Raw genomic sequence first — 16833 nt, 5'->3', positions numbered from 1 at the left:
AGCACAGATCCTTCTTTCTTTTTTTCTTTTTCTCCACCCCCTCACCCCCCACCCCAAGTTGATAACTGAATCTAGGACACTGGGGCTCCAAGTAGTCTTCAGTTAAAAAGCAATGAGGTTAGAGGCTATTTGAGTCTGTTTAAAATCCTTCCATGACAGAAAACTCTTTAATTTCTTTGAAAAGTATTCTGGAGACAATATATTTACAGCCATATAAACCTAGGATTCTATATTTGTTTATATTGTCTTTAGTGAGCAGTTAAAAGCAAATAATTTGGATGCTGTTCACTGTGGCTAACCACTCAACAATTTTATTTTTAAATGGAAGGACCTCACATTTGAAAGGAGATTTTTTGCTTCTGTCTCTCTTACCTGATGGTGCAGTAGATAACCCTTTGTTGTTGAAAATGTTAGTACTGTTTATTTTGCTTTTGTTATGATGCTGGCAATGAGACACCAAGTACCATTAAGTTGCTCATTGACCCTCTGTATGCTTAAGACTGCTGGAATTGTGACCCTTGTAGTTTGTCTTGCCTTTGGACAAATACGTGCTTCCAGTTTTGATGAAGGATGCAGTGTCAATATTGTCTGGTCTGCAATGAACATATCAAAATCAGAATAATTTGTTCAGGGTTTGTTGCTGGTTTGTTGTTTTGTGTTTTGTTTTTTTTTTTTTAATTAGAATTACTCTTTCCCAAGAATGGAGAAGAATACCATAGCAGATAACAGGAATTGTATGAATTAGTCATGAGTAAATGCAGACAACAATTTAGAGGGTTTTTAACCGTCTGACTGAGCTTCTGGAATAGTTTTCTGAACACTTGAAGGGGAGGAGAAGTTTGGCTGTTTTAAGAAAGAGTCTGACATACATGGGAAAGATTGAGTGGCAGAATAGGGAGATTCCTGGAGAAAGAAAATACAAGCCTTTTGAAACAAGTTTGTGCATCCAGTATGTCAGTGTTTTTAAGGAGAGTTTGAAAAAACATGTAGTTTGCACCATATATGTATATCTCATAATATTTTTCTGCTTCAGTGCTTCTGCTGCATGCCTGCAGGTGCCAGGAATGGAATAGCTTTCTCGTTTTAAACCTAAATTTGAGCAGTCAAAATGTTTTAATATTTAAGTAAATTTTGCATAAAAACTAGTTCAAGTACTTACCATAATGTAAAAATACTAATATACAAGAAGAGAATTCTTATCTAAAAGAACTCCTTGTAAGACAGGAGATAAAACTCTGCTGTGTTCTTTGATTGTTAGGTGGTATAATTTTTAGCTGCTTATTTTTCTGAGCTTTTTTAATTCTGTGACAGTGCACATCAAGAAAACAATGTATTTTTGAAAGCAGATTACTGAGCAATGGCTATGATGTGGGAAGTTCGTTCACTATAGCTGCTGGTGACTAGTTACATCTTGTGTGCATGGAATTCTTTAAAATTCTACAGGGAATTAATTAAGATTTTTTTTTTCCTGTACAGTAACAGAAATGTTGGTGAATGTTTTGAGCATTTGCTCTGATGATGAACTGATGACAGAGGGAGAAGATCAATTTGACGGTAGGGTTTACTTTAAGATATATTATTCTTTTTAATGGTAATAACTGTGAAACGGTAATTAACATAGACTGGTGTAATATTACCCGGAATTTGAAGAAAATTACCTTGAAATTTTTCTTTGGATAATGACACTTTGGGGATTGCAGAGAAGGGAATTGCGTTTTTGTGTTTGTGATCTGGAAGCAGTAGTGGTATCCTTTGCAAATACTGATATCTGATTTCAATTTAAAACTGAAACTTTTCATGGAAAATCAGCAGAATTTCTTGGCACTTGAAATTTGAAACGTACTAAACTTACTTTACTAAAATTTACAATAAATTTATTACAAGATCTTAAATTTCTTAATGACGGCTCTTCAATAAAGAGTTGATGTAGGTGAAAGTCAGATATAACATTTCTTAAGGCAAAGTACTATACGGAAAGTATGAAATACAAATTTAAGTCTTTCTGAGTTTAAAGCATAACAGGAGAACTTTTATATGTACATTGTATCATATGTATTTCTGTAATTAATTATAACATCTTTCTGTCTTGTAAACTATGATACAGTAGATTGTTAAGGAGATGTCTGTAGCACGTTGATTAAGAAGCAACATTAACATGAGGACCTAGCATATCGCACTTTGTTTTGTTGTTTTTTTTACAGTAGTACTTAATGTCACACCTAAAAGTTTCCCAGACTTGCTTCATTTTATACAATAACAGAACTGATTTGATGGATTGTTTGATGGGGGAGAGGGAAGGAACGTTTCAGCAGCCTTTGAGGAACAGTAAAGATATTTATAAAGATATTAGAGACATGACCCCATTCTTAATGTTTGATAACTACTGTGTTTGAATTCGTTGACAGAATAGTGTTGTGCTAAGCAGCTGTGTGCTTTAGACTGGAACGCATTGGTTGTGAGCCACTTGAACTTTGCTGCCATTTAGATTGTTGCCAGAAATGTGAAAACTTAGAAATAGTCTCAAATGTGATCCTACAAACAGTTAATTTTTGTTTTCCATTCAAGTAATCCTACTAGAGTGAGCATAAAGCAATTACACCAAGCATTTGCAGGGTAGAGTTTGGTGGTATAATGAGATGCTGGGATTTAGGTTGTCCAGCATAAGTGCAGTCATCAGTTAGTGCATATGTCCTGTCTTTAGTACAATAGTTGCAATTTCCTAATTTGAATTATTTTATTCTTCTGTCTCCTTTAACAATTTCTTTGCTTGATGCATCTCTTAATGCCACCTAGGTACTGTCTATGCTTTATCTTTCTATGTGAATGGATTTTTTTTTTAACTGTTGATTTTCAAGCTTTCACTTGTTTATCGTCAAATTTTAAAATACACTCAACAATTCCACTTCTTGTTCGACAAATGCATTTTTAAGTGTTGCAATTTTCCATTTTATTTTTTCACATTTCTTCTCCATTTCTTCTTTATTACCACTGCCAAGTTAAATATCTTTATTTTATTTGTCTCACTCACCTTTTTCTCCATCGTTCACTTCCTTTTTTTCTGGACTCTCCATCTGAAGAGCGACTCATATATGGCAATAAAAAAGGTACAGACCAGACAGAGTAGGAATGTTTTGAAATATGACTTCATTGAACCTGGCAGTATGAGTATTAATGCAGAAAATACCTTTCTGTTGAGAAACATATGTAGCATTTTACTATTATTACCCATTTTATTGGGATGTTTATAAAGGCTTGTGTATTGTGTTATCAGAAGTCATATTCCAAGACATCTGTCTTTCTGTGCATGAATTTTTTTCCTCCTTTCTTCCATTCCTTTTTTTGTAGAATTTCATTCTTTACCTATTTCTAAAATTTTATCTTTGGTCCTGCATGTGTAGGGAGCGTTCAGTTGTCTGTCTTGCTCTTTAATAATTTTATCGTGAGCTTTTTTTAAGATTGTGCATGGAATGTGTTTATACAATGTTCCAAAACCTGGTTTGTATAGTACTTTTAGTTCCCTTCAACTGAGATGTCAAAAAGGTACTTTTTGATTGTATGTGCAGTTTTGAAGATGGCTGGATACAAAATGTAAAAAGAAGCCTAATAACTTAAATTCATGGTCTACCACCTGGTGTTTTTTGGGAAATTCCAGGGTAGATAATTGCAGAAAAATTCTTCTGACCATTACTTACCCTAATAATCAATTTGCTTTCTGTATAATTTTGTCACTTCCAAAGAATATTTCAAATACTTGGGAATGCCTTAGATTATAGAGATGTTTCTAAAAGTTATGTGAATTCTTTGGAACATAACAGTATGAGTGCTTCAGAATTTGTTTCTTGTGCAGTCATTGGGAACAGAGAACAGGAGAGTTCTTTGTCATATCCCCTCTAATTTAGGGTGTAATCAAGACATTCTTCTGCGAGCAGTTGCCACCTTACTGTCTCCTCTCTGAACTAATCAGGATTCAGTGGCCACATTAGTGCGGTGCTGCAGCCTGGAGTAATGTGTTTGGCCTTTTGTCTCGGCTGCATTGCTTCTGGAGGGCTGGGGCAATGAAAAAAACCAAACCCAAAAAATGTTAACCAGCAAACAAAATACCAACTCACCAAACAAACACCAAAACTACCCAAACTCAGTCTTTCTCCTTTTAAGGCACAGGGACCTTCCAGAGTTGAGATATGGGCACTGCCTGAAATCTTTTCAGCCTGCATGTTCCAGCTCTGCAGCAGTGTAGCCCTCAAATAGGTGTAGGTAGGGGGGAAATTGAGGGACTTGTAGGGAAATATTGATGGTCCCTCGTTTAGCCCTAGCCTTTTCAAAAACTCTGAGAGTCCCCTTCTCATTCCAGATCCTCAAGCTGTTATTTAATAGTGTTCAAAGAGAGAAAGTAAAAACTTCTAGAACTTGAAAAATTTAAAGTTAAAATTTTAAATAAATTATTTTCACTAAAAATTGAATGTTTCAACCTATCCTGTTGAAAGTTTTTCCTGAGCTTTCTGGGGGTTTTGTTGTTTTGTTTTTATTTAGTGTCTGCAGTTCATTAAAGTTGTTCCTTTGCCTAAAAAAGCTTTACTCGGTAAATCCTGGCTTTTTCATTTCATTTAGACGAATTGGCAGATACTTGTCGTACCCTGAGACACTTCCATTGTGTTCATAGAAAGCTTGTCTCTTGCTCCCTTTTTTCTTTGTAGCTACTATACATTTTCCTCCTTGTGTGATTTTGTTGTTGTTTGCCCCTCTATGCCTTATCTTTTGTATTTTATTTGGTTTGGTGTTCAGGGTGGGAAGTCTACCCACTCTTGTGCAACAGAAGGCCTTGCGTTCTTGCAGCTGTGGTCACAAAAGGGTGACTCTGTTGTGCCAGAGTGTATGTGCTCTCGTGGAAACTAAACCGTAGTAAGCAAAGATGAAAAAAGGCTTCTTCCACAGCTGCCTTTTTTGAGTGCAAGTAGACAAATTTGTGAATATGCAGCTTTCCTCTGCCCACTTCTGTGATCCTCTCTTCTACATTCTTGCAAATTAGTTTGGCAACTTTAATGAGTACCTTTCTCCCAAGGTTGAATAGCAATGATATATGGAAGATCTGGAATACCTAACAGAGCTGTCTGAGTTTGTTCACTTTAGGTTCCCTGGGGTTAAATTCAAAGTATGACTGAGTTACTCTTATCTTGGTGTGATTAATACTCTTCTTCCTTGATGGCTAAGGAGAAGTAAGGATTTTAGTTTTGATACCTCCTCATCTGCCTGTACTGTTTTAGTGGAATTCAGTAGTCAGTAAAAAGGAGGATGAGGGGAAGGATGACTTTTACTTCTATATGTTGAAACAAACCAGCAACACCAAGTGTTGGAGAAAGGAGCTTCTGTTTTTATAATGTCAAGGCAGGCAAAGGTGGCTCTCCTTCCCAGTTGCCTGCCTCCTGCTATATCTCTGCTCTGTGGAATATGCAGTATTTACTCCAGATCTTTGGCATTTGTAATTTCTGCAAATGATGCAAACCTAAGATGATAGAGGACTTAGGCTTAGGTGGTAAGGGAGGTAAACTGCAATTCTTTGGCATTTTATTTTGTGGGGTTTTTTTGTGGGTGTGTGTTTTGGGGAGTTGACACAGAAAAAAAAGCAAACAAATTACTGTTTTCTCTGGGACAGCTGTGTAAGAATTAGCAACAAATCTTTATTTTTTGTGGCTTTAATATTTCTCTGGCTTCTGTGTTGGGCTGCATGCCTACATCTTGATATAGATAGATGTCAGTGAAGAATTATAAGTGTAAAATTTAGGCAAATGAGTTATGATAGTTACTACACTGTAGTGGCTGTAAATTTAGATACTTGCTAGGTTTAAGAAATAACTGTGAACATTCTAAACTTTTTTGTGTGTGTTTTGTGGACACAGAGGTGATGATGGTTTTGATGGCATTCTGAAGCCATAATTTTATAACTTTGTGCCCTTGGGTACTGGCCTCCTGTGAAGAGTACTGAACTGAAACAGTTGTGTTGAATTCGATGCACTTTAAAATGATGCCCCTGTAAATACTCATGAGCTTGAGACTCTCTCTTATTCCATTGAAAGTAGGTACAGCTGCCGCACGGAAAGAAATAATCAGAAACAAAATTCGTGCAATTGGCAAGATGGCAAGAGTCTTCTCTGTTCTCAGGTACTTGCACAACTTCTGCATTCCTAAACCCTCTCTTACTATGTATCTTAGGAAAAGATGTCTCTGTTCCAGGATAGTGGATGCCAAATGTTTTTCAGGGACATCATAGTGCATCAGAATCTTGTTTGGCATATTGATGCACCCCACCAATGTTGGTGGTTTTGGCTAAAGAATATTTTTAAGTTATTTTTGAGACATGTTTCAAGAAATTAGAGAATATGACCTTTAGTTTACAAGTTATTTGTCCAGCCATTAATTACAAGTGTTGGAAAGACAATACCAAAATAGATTGAAATCAAGGGTGTAATGGAGGAGGTGAGGAATGGCTTGGAAAATTTCTGGCACACCAGAAAGTTGAGGACTAGGGTCCTTGGGTTTTTTTTGTTTAGGGTTTTTTTTTGTTTAGGGGTTTTTTTGATTTGTTTTCAGCTTTTAAAAAATACCATTTTCTTGTACCTGTCCAGATCTAGAGGTTTCATAATCACATTTACCCAAAATGTATAGTTTTCCACAGACCATAATTGTTCAAATAGGGATAATTTTTAACAGTTGGTATTTCCTGAAGCATAGACACTTTGAACAGAACTGTGGATTGTTTTATGGCGCTGAGATATATTCAGTACCTCATGAGGCATTCCGTGCTAATTTCAAAGCTAATGAGCCTGCATGTGAATAATTGCTCAGAATTTGGTTCAGAAGTAATCAGTGTTTATAACTCCTGGGCAGAGGAAAGACCAGTATGGAATAGAAATATTTTTCCCTTTCTAGTTGTTTGAATTTGAATTTATATTTCGTCTTGACATGCATAAAGTACCGCAAAAATAGGGTCTTCCTCTCCCTATCCCTTACTTTACTTCAGTACAGGTTATCATGAGTGGATATTGAAGGGTTTGTTGTTGTTTTTTTTTTCTCACACCAGGGAGGAGAGTGAAAGTGTGCTGACACTCAAGGGTTTGACTCCCACTGGAATGTTACCTAGTGGAGTGTTGGCTGGAGGACGACAGACCCTGCAAAGTGGTAATGATGTTATGCAACTTGCTGTGCCTCAGATGGACTGGGGCACATCTCACTCTTTTGCTAACACCACACATAATGCATGCAGGGAATTTCTTATGCTTTTCAGTTCTTGTCTTAGCGGCTGATACGAGCATAGTGTTATGTGTAAATCAGGCAATGTGAAATGGATACTTAACCAGGGTATAAAACTAAAAGCAAATGAGTTCAGCAGTGTCAGGCCACTTTTTTCAGACTTCGAGCTTCCTTAGTTTACAATTTTTCAGGTGGCGCAGATGCCTGGAGTGAGGTGACCTTCTGGATCTGGTATTGAGGCATTTGATCATTACAGATACAAAAATGGCAATGTAATTTTTCATCATTACTTGTCTGCTTTCCATAAAAATGGTTTTATTATAGATGTGTTAGTGTTTTCATTGACAATGTCAAATACTTGTTGATAGTAATATTAACAAACAGCTACAGGCTGCAGAGTTCCATATTACACTCCATTGATAGATTGAAATGTGCTATGTTTTGTACCCTGGTAATTAATGCCAAAGTTTGTTCTCTATGTTGTTTGTCAAATGTTCTATGTATAATTGACCTCCCTGAATTGTCCTTGTAACATGCTGTTTCCTTCCTCTGCAGATGTAGCTGCTTTCTTAGATCTGTCTGTCTCTCTCTAGGTATAGATGTATGTCTGTATAAGTGTTAAAATTAAACCACTATCCCAGACACTTGTCTGTCTCTTGATGTAGAAGCAATGTTGTAGCACCTTGTTTTTGAGGTTTGCTGCATTTGCTGCTGCACATTGTCTGTGCATTTTGAACAATAATGTACTTGAAAAAATATTCAGTAATTGTTATAAAATCAGTTGAGAATAAAGGGATTGAATTTAAAACTTGTAAATAAATCAAAATAAAAGGGTGTTATTAAGTGTGCATATATTTTTTGCATGAAAATAAAAAGAACTCTATACAAAATATACCTGTAATCTGGCTCATTGAATATTTTGTAAAAGGTTTTTCTTCTTTTTTTAGTTTGTTCAATCATTGGATCGTATTTTTCACGAGGCCCGTAAATGATTAACTAGGCTTAGGGCGAATGCTATGAGATTATACCAAATGTATTAAAAGAATGAAGTCCAGGTTTCTGTTCACAATGGTGGATAACTAAACTATACCAGTCTGAAAATGGACTTCATATCAGCAGCACTCTTAACATAAATTATTCAAAGACTTTTTATTGGCCATCTTCAGGCTTTAATAGAAAGTATAAAACTGTTGTATGGGACCACTGAATTTTATAACTATTCAAAGACTATGATATGTGAATACCACTTTTTGCACAATCTCTTTTCCAAGAGTAGCTGTTGTTCTCATTTTGTGATTTAGGCTGATTATTTGAATTTTTAAAATTTTTTAAATTTTCTATGTAGGGTGTTTTTTTTAAAAAGCCTTTCACTACATTTTCTATGAAACTATCAAAGCTGTTTTTTAATAGCTTTGAAACATGAATGTCACATTTTAAGTCATTTTTCAGTGGACATATAATGTCTACAAGCAAGTTTATATGTCCAGTGTATGTATGTGATTGTTTTGTGAATGTCTATAACAAGAAATGGTGTATGTTTCCTAATCCATCCAACTATTCCGAAAGCATATGTTCTAGTTTTAATTTTCATTGTTTAATAAGATACTTTATTATGCTTTAAAAAAAAGCGTCTGCATTCCTCTCACTCATTTAACAGATTTTTATCGATGTTGCATTACAAATATTAGGATCAAACTGACTAGAAAATTTTTTTTAAATAAAACTTAGGACTTGTACCATTGCTGAAAATGTGGGACATTTGGAAAGTATGCAGAATGCATTTTGGATTTTTGTGGGTGTGTGTTTTTTCTTGACTAGAACTTTTGATGGCAATATTCCTTGCTGTGCTATATTAATATACCTCATGTGTTTAGTCATGTTGATTGTTCAAAGTAACTCATGCCAACTGTTAGTTCTCCTTGAATTGCAGGAACTTCTTACTGATGAGAATTTTATTGTTTCAATCTTTAAAAAGTAGAAGTTTTCAAATTACTGTGCTCAACTGCAAAGCTAGAAGTAAACCAAAATAAAATAAAACTTCACTAATTGATAGTTTTCTAAACCATCATAGTATCAGTGAATTCATATTCTTGGCAAAAGTACTATCACTGATAGTATAGTAGGATTTCTAACTACAAATATTTAATTACTTTTTGAAGTATTTATACTATGTTGATCAATATACTATCAATAATTTAAACTAGTCTAGATTTGAGAAAATAAAAGAACATACTGTTAATTGTAGGGGATTTTTAAATCTTTTGTTTGCTTGAAAATTCTCAAAATTTACCAATATGCCCCGGGTTTTCCAGATTTCAATCTTAGGAGTGCTCATTTTTCAATGGCACATTGAGAAGAGGTCTAGTTGTGCTATTAAATCTATAGGAAGCTTTCAAATCCATAAGAAATTGGAGTGTATATCTACATTTCTGATTTTTTTTTTTTATCAGGGCAAGTGTATATATATAGACATATATATATATGTAAGTTACCATTAAGGCAATGCATATGCAAATTTTGCACATATGCCTATTATAATTCTTAATGTCAGTAACATATTCTGTACTAGATCTTAGCAAATATCACTACTGTTGCAGGAATTAGTTCAGCCACACCTGCTGTCTTTGCTGAGGTAGTGCCGTTCTCAGAGGAGAGAAGCCTGTTGGCATTGACGTAATGCAGATTGGGGCACCAAACGTGTTAGTCTAATACAACTCCTTTAGGGGCGATGCTCAAACAAATTCTGACTGCGAAACAGAGCAGTCTGAGGGTAAAATACAAATTCTAACTGTAGTGAAAGGGTTAAACAAGATAAACAAGTTAAAAAAGATAATCTTGGAAAAAAGTGCAAAACTACATCCTATGGAAGAAGTCAATACATGATTATTTTTTTTTGTCCCCCAGAAATATATGGATATATTTTTGAAAAAAAATAGGTCGTTATTAGATAGCTTTAATGTACTAGGATAAAAATAGACTTTGGGAGATCATGGCCTGATATGTTTCTAAATTTTTTTTCATGTAGATTTTTTTTTTTAATTTATGTTGCTTGCATTATAGTAACTGAAATATTAAAGACCATATTAAGTACTCTTCTTTAAAGTAGCATTTCCTGGTGACTTATTCTGTGAAATGAATCCAACACAATTGTTTTCCAAATTGAGTCACCATCTGTTTAAAAAAAAAAACCCAAACACCTAAAGCCATACTCAGAAACACACTAAACACAAGCCTAAATTAAAAATTGTAAGTACTTCTATGGAAATGAGTTGAACTAGCCAAATATGGCTTTCATTGAGGCCCTTGCTATTAGTCAGAGGGGCAGTAAGATAGTTTTTGGGTTTATATTGAAAGTTGGCAAGGATTTTGTACCAGATCTGTCCCCTAAGTAAAGCAGAGGGAGAGCTGGAACTGAGGATGGAAATGCCACTGATTTCCTTGGACCCTGTCGCTTAAAATTTGCTCTCAAGTCGAGAATTTTCTGAGCAAAGACTTCAGTATTACCTGTTACGTTAGTACAATACAGTACTTATTTGAGGTTTATCAGGGTCTACCCAGAACATGGTTTTAATTTAGGTGTACCTGCAAAAGAGAATCCAACAAAATTATTTTCCAAATTGAGTCTTTACAGTGTGGGGGTTTTTAAGTGCTTGTATTTTCCAGTCAGTTTGTTCTTTTATGTCAAGTTGAAAATTATCTTTTTCTTAACTGTGATGTGTATTCCAAGATCTTTTGGAATAATAGTACTACAAGTAGATTGAATTAGGAGTAAATTTTGAAATTTGTATTTATGACCAAGCTACATAATTTACAGAGATAAATCAGTATTCATGATCTTTTCAGGAAAAGATTGAAAACAAAGACTTCACAGGTAACAGGAAATGGTGAAATGAGGTGGCTTTTTTTATGTAGTTTTGTACTTGTATAGCAAATTGATGGTAGTATGAAAGTGTGTATTTGGTGACTTTCTAAAATAATTCTTAAACTGATTTATTTTTAAAATTTGAGAACATTTCTTTCCCTTAACGTAAACATAAATAACCATCCATTCAAGTTTCTTTATTTAATTCTGGAATTACCCTTGTCTCTGTAGATTTAAGGGCAGGAAATGGGGTTTTTTTGATACCATGGAAATGTGCAGTCTGTAAAAGTTAAAATGCTGCATTATCCTTATGTATTCCACATTATTTTAGTAGCAATTAATGAAAGTATCTAACTTTTTTTTTTATGATATCTCAGTGGAAATTATAATTTAATGCAACAGTGAGGTTAAGGAATAATGTAGGCAATTGATAAATAACAACATTGTGTAGGCATAGTGTAGGCAACCGGAATGTTGTGTCTGGTTTCTGTTGGATAGGAAATAAGAAGTAATAAACTTAATTCTTTAAAGAATTCTATTCTGATCTTATGCCATATTTTCTTACATAGCTAGCTTCCCCACCATTCACATGGTCTTGTATGATTTTTGTTGTTAACAATATGTATCAAGCACTACTACTACAGTAGTAGGTTTACTACTCTGTATTCTGTTTTTTGTTGATATTTCTGAAATTACAGTATTAGTGGCATGGCAGATAGTAGGGGAGGTAAAAAGCTGTTACCATTATTGAAACTTAGCTGCAGTTTATGTCTTACTTCTAAGTGGTTTCTTTAGCAAGTCTGCCCTAATCAAAGGTTATTTTGATTCTGATATCCTAATAACCTTACATTAAAGCTTTGACTTTTAGAGCTAAAACAATTGGGAAAGATCTTACACCTAAGAAATTACAGCAGATGTCATGGTTATTTAGTTTGGAAAACAGCTAGTAAGCTAGATTTTTCTTCATATTCGCATTTAATTCACCCACCAAAACTATGTTAATCCAGACCTCTTCCTGCTGTAGAGTTTGTTGTTGATTCAACTAAACAATTTACAAGACTTTGTAAATATGACTTGCTAGGTTTGTCTTTTATGGTTTAAATTTCACAGTTCAGTTCTCAGAGATACCCGTTTTAGCTTAAAATACAGCGTGAAATTGAACTACTAGTTAAACTTCAGGGAGCTAAGCATAAAGAGAAAAATAATTTCTTATTATTAGAACACTGATAGTGTTATTTTTCTAGCGGCCTTCCTGGTAATTCAAAGAAGCTCATAGTACATTTTAATCTTCAGAAATAGTAGTCTCAAATAGATTTTTAGTATTTTTTTTAAAACTGTACCACAACTTTAACATCAAATGAAATTTTCTGTTGCTGTCTTAAAAAAACCCACCAAGCCAAACCCAAAAAACCTTCTAGAAATGTGCAGTTAATAACATTAATTAATTAGTGTTGCTTTGATATATTTGTAGTCGATAAATGGTATTAGTTAAAATTTAGAAGTTTCGCTTTAAAACTACCCCTCAAAACCTTAACTGTCATTTTAAATAACGGTAATCTAATCTGGCGTAGCATACGATATTAAATTGATCATTGCCTTTTCTGCTGTGCGATATTACACTCTTCATCTTTCTCATTCATTTTGCATGCATCTGCTCACTTCTGTACAGCCACTGTAGAGGCAATTGAGGCTGAAAAAGGTATGATCAGAGTCTTTGCCATTGGCAGAGATCTGTGGTGTCTGGGAGGGAATTCAAAAGTACTCTGTGTGGGTGTGTGTTACTTTCAACTTGCACAAGCAGAGATGAATCAACTGCATTGATTCATCCCTTTTACATGTAACATTCATTTCTGGCTTTAGGATGATGATTATCTTTAATATTTTAGGGAAATTCTTGGGGGTTTTTTGGTCTTTCTGTTTGTTTTTACAAAATATGCAGTAGGTTTTTGTATAATAGCATGTTGTGATACGTGGTGTTGTCTTGAAGTCTTTAAAATGGTAGTGTTTAGTGTGGTTTTTTTTTTTTCTACATTCAACTGCAAGGTTTTGTTTGATTGTGTGGGGGGTTATATGTGGAAGAAGGGTTGTTTATGCATGCCTTTTCTCATAGAATCTATTTTAATGGTTTTGAACATACTTTTTTTTAACTTTCCGTAACACATCTGGTAGTGCAAGATGTATAAATGTAATGTTTTTTCTATAGATTTTGAACGTAATTTGTTGACCAAATTTATTTCCAGTATATACGCCATCCTGCCAGTACGAGGCGTATCAAATTCCACAGATTATCGGTGCTTCTGTGCTAAATAAGTTGTATATACGTCCTTTGCTAGTGAGATTGAGCAGAATGTCATCAAATTATTTGGTGGTCAGAGTATTTAATGGCAGATTGTTGTCTTTTCAGATTTCCTCTAGCTCAGTATTCAATGAAGTGAATGACAAACACATAGCAGTTGAGAGAGCTACCTGTGGGGGTTTTCAGATTTGGTCGCAAAGCACCATTTAATGACTGTATTCTTTGTTTTTTAATTAAGGAAGTCAGATCTCCAAAAATATAAACAAGTGCCATATTCTGTTCTCACACACACGTGCAAGAGGTCCTGTTGTTGTGAGTGGAAAGCTGTACTTAAATCTCCAAAGAATTATTTCATCCCAAAGACTTCAGTCTTATTATGTGGTCAACCATTTTCAGGTCTAAATTCAGCTACAGACCTCATTCATTAAAATAATCAGTAGCAAAATGACACCTATTTTCTATGCTTTAAATACATTTGTATTTAAATGGTACCATTGTTTAACCACAGTGCTAACTCCGTGATTGTGGTCGTGTCCATTTCCATCCTCCACGTGATTAGCACAGAACGTGAACCACATCCCGCAGTTTTGCGCACATGAAAACTGCAGGATCGGGCCATCAGTGCGTATGCAGGATGTAAATCTACCGTTACTTTTGTAACCCTTTGCTGCTTTGCCTCCACTGCACTTGCTGTGCTGCTTCGATCTTACTGACATTCCACCCAAGAGAAGGGGGATGTTAAGATAAGCCCGGCGTGCTGGGCAGCCAAAGCAGTTGGTGTTGATACTGGCCACGGCAGGGGCACGCAGAAGTGATCAAGTGGGCTTAAACCCCTTGATTCCTACTTGCAGAATATTTGCCATACTTTGTTCTTTTTGTTATGAACTGAAACCGTGATTGCCGTTGAACATTCAGGAAAGCAGGTTAGAGAAGCTGTTACTAATACAGATGCAGAGCCATAAGTTTGTTTGATTGGCTGATTTCTTACCTGTTTTTAAACATCATGTGTTAGAAAAAGTATATGCTTTCAACTTCTTTTTCCATTACTGACATATCAAATTTGCATTTTGTTAAGCAATACGAGGATTCTCTCCGCAACATAAAATCTGCAGTTTTGAAGAAGCAAAAGGTTTGGATAGGATCAATGAGAGAATGCCACCAAGAAAAGATGCTCTTCAGCAAGATGGTATTAATACTATAAAGACAACCAATGCCAATGGAAACAATGGAACTGGCAACAACAATGCACAGTGACCACGTCAGCTTCTCGTTTACTCACTCATGTCTTGCCTGAGAATTCCTAGATTACTGCTTTTTGATGTGACAACAGAGGAAATAGCCAGGGGGATCGCTTGAAGTGACTACTTAATGCGAGGTGGAGAACCATCTGACTTGATCCCGCTGAAGACAGGCCGTCATGCTTTTGAGACAACAGCCCCTCTCTGTACATGCTGACCTCCTGGGCGCGTGCCTCACCTAGTTCCACAATGCCCATCCCCGGCTGCCAAAGCTCCGGAAGAGATCTGGAGAAAGAATCGGGCTGTTATCACTAAAGCACATCTAGACTAGCATCTTATGCTTATTGTTGTCAACACTTTTAAGTTTACAAATGGGATTTTTCTTTCAGTAGAGGTAGTTTGTTTGTTTGTTTGTTTTTTAAATCAGACTTTCAATACAACCCTAAAAGCTAACTATTTATTAATGGACATTGGTTTCATGAAATGTCTTTAAAATGATAGATTAGAATGGTCTTAAAATATCTGAGGCTGCAAAAAGTGTATTTTGAATAGATGGAAAAAAATGCCAAAAAAAATAATCTCAGTTGGTCATTCTGTAAAATGCTGACCTCAGGTTTACTCCTTAGATGTTGCTAATTCTATATGGTATTCACTGTATTTTTTAGTTACAGCTTATCAGAAGATTTCTATGTAGGAATGTTTATTACTTGAACACAGATTTAAAAAAAAATATTTAATTTAGAAACTTTTTTGCCCAGCTTTTTCAAGACTCTTCCCCACCTTGAATTTTAAAAAAAATTATATATACTAATTTTAAAAGTAAGAAAAATACGGAAGTGTTAATTTTAAGGTACTTTTAATGGAACTTTGTACATTGTTTAAGTAAATTTTGATTCATATCAAGTCTGTAAAGCTTGGCATTGTATTTTGTGTATGCATGTTTTCATTTTGCAAATATTTAATATATAGACCTATGATGTACATCTATAGGTTACCTAGATGTTATGGGTACTTTTAGTTTATTGTGAGTATTATGGTTGCATAAATAGCTGATAATCACTGGGCTGAATAGCTGCAAGCTTTTTATTATTTTTTAAATCTGTAAAGGAAACTGAAACTGTATTGGAAATACTTTTTGTTTAGGCAAAGCAGCGCATAAGCAATTGCTCTGTTCAACTGCTGAGGCATTAGTGAAAGTGTAAACTCGAGACTGCATGTATTTTGGTATCTACAGGACTGCTTGGTTAAAATAAAAATTGAAGCCCTGTGCTAATTTGTTCACAAATAATGGACTGTACTGATTGCCACTGTACTTTGTTATCTATTTTGACATTTGCTACGTGTCCTTTTCATCCCCTGGAACACAACTTGAAACTTCTGTCACTAGAGTTCATCTCCCTTTTTTTTTTTTTTTTTTTTTGTTTGCCATAAAGTACAATCTGTACGTACCCCTAAGTTGGAAATTTTATGCATGTTCTGAACTATTCAAGTATTTTATAAATAGTAGCACACAATAAATTTTGTGCATGGGCTGCGGCTCCTATCATTGTGTATTGGTTTTATTTGGCATACGTAGGTCTAATCTGACCTTGAAATTTGTTTGGAAATACTCTTCAAAATTTAAGCTATTGAAGAAAGCAGCCGCCTAAAAGGTCAGATGTAACTTGCAGAGAACTACTTCAATGTAAATGTTGTTTAATTTAACTGTTATTGCTGCTTCTTTTTTTGCTTTTGAGTTCTCTTTCATAAATAAAATACCTAGGTATTTTCTGTCCACTTAACTGGACATCTGTTGTTAGTTTGTAGAAGCTTGTAAGAGCAGGGTTAGTTGGTTGTGGAAAGGCTAAGTACAGCTACGTTTGGTGTGTGGGTCTGAGCTAAGTGTTCCAGACCCTGGTGTGTATTGGGGCTGCTTTTTGGGCAGAGGGCAAGGACTGTTTTGACAGTCAACACAGATACCTGATTTACTCTTTCTGGTATATTCTTTTTAAAGTAAGGACAAGCTGCTGAACAGGATGAGTATTTAGATAAAAGTAATAAGCACACTAAAAATAATAACCATGCTGTTGCTAATAGAGTTTTAATGTTTGATTTTACTTTATTGCAGATGCATTCTAATTGGAAACTCTTCTGAAAGTTTGAGTACAGAAGATCAAGTTAAAAAATGGTAAGGTGTTTTTTTTGTTTTGTTT

At 34.9% G+C, this 16833-nt stretch overlaps 1 protein-coding gene across 6 annotated transcripts in view; it reads left to right on the top strand.

Moving 5' to 3' along the window:
- The window catches only part of PPP3CB (protein phosphatase 3 catalytic subunit beta), a 50764-nt gene that overhangs the window by 27863 nt on the left and 6068 nt on the right, over positions 1-16833 (top strand). Inside the window, exons 10-15 of one of the 6 annotated variants that reach the window (XM_075758565.1) lie at positions 1477-1554; positions 6072-6156; positions 7076-7173; positions 11089-11116; positions 12777-12806; positions 14479-14589. In XM_075758565.1, coding sequence (XP_075614680.1) covers positions 1477-1554; positions 6072-6156; positions 7076-7173; positions 11089-11099 — 272 coding nt within the window. In that variant the 3' untranslated portion in view covers positions 11100-11116; positions 12777-12806; positions 14479-14589. Of the gene's footprint in view, positions 1-1476; positions 1555-6071; positions 6157-7075; positions 7174-11088; positions 11117-12776; positions 12807-14478; positions 16185-16748; positions 16809-16833 lie in introns of those variants that run through there. The other 5 variants (XM_075758562.1, XM_075758561.1, XR_012836368.1 and 2 more) reach the window with 5 other exon arrangements.

The sequence above is a fragment of the Balearica regulorum genome, chromosome 7, assembly GCF_011004875.1.
Source record: "Balearica regulorum gibbericeps isolate bBalReg1 chromosome 7, bBalReg1.pri, whole genome shotgun sequence".
Lineage (NCBI taxonomy): Eukaryota > Metazoa > Chordata > Aves > Gruiformes > Gruidae > Balearica > Balearica regulorum.
This window is presented reverse-complemented; position numbering and strand designations above follow the sequence as displayed.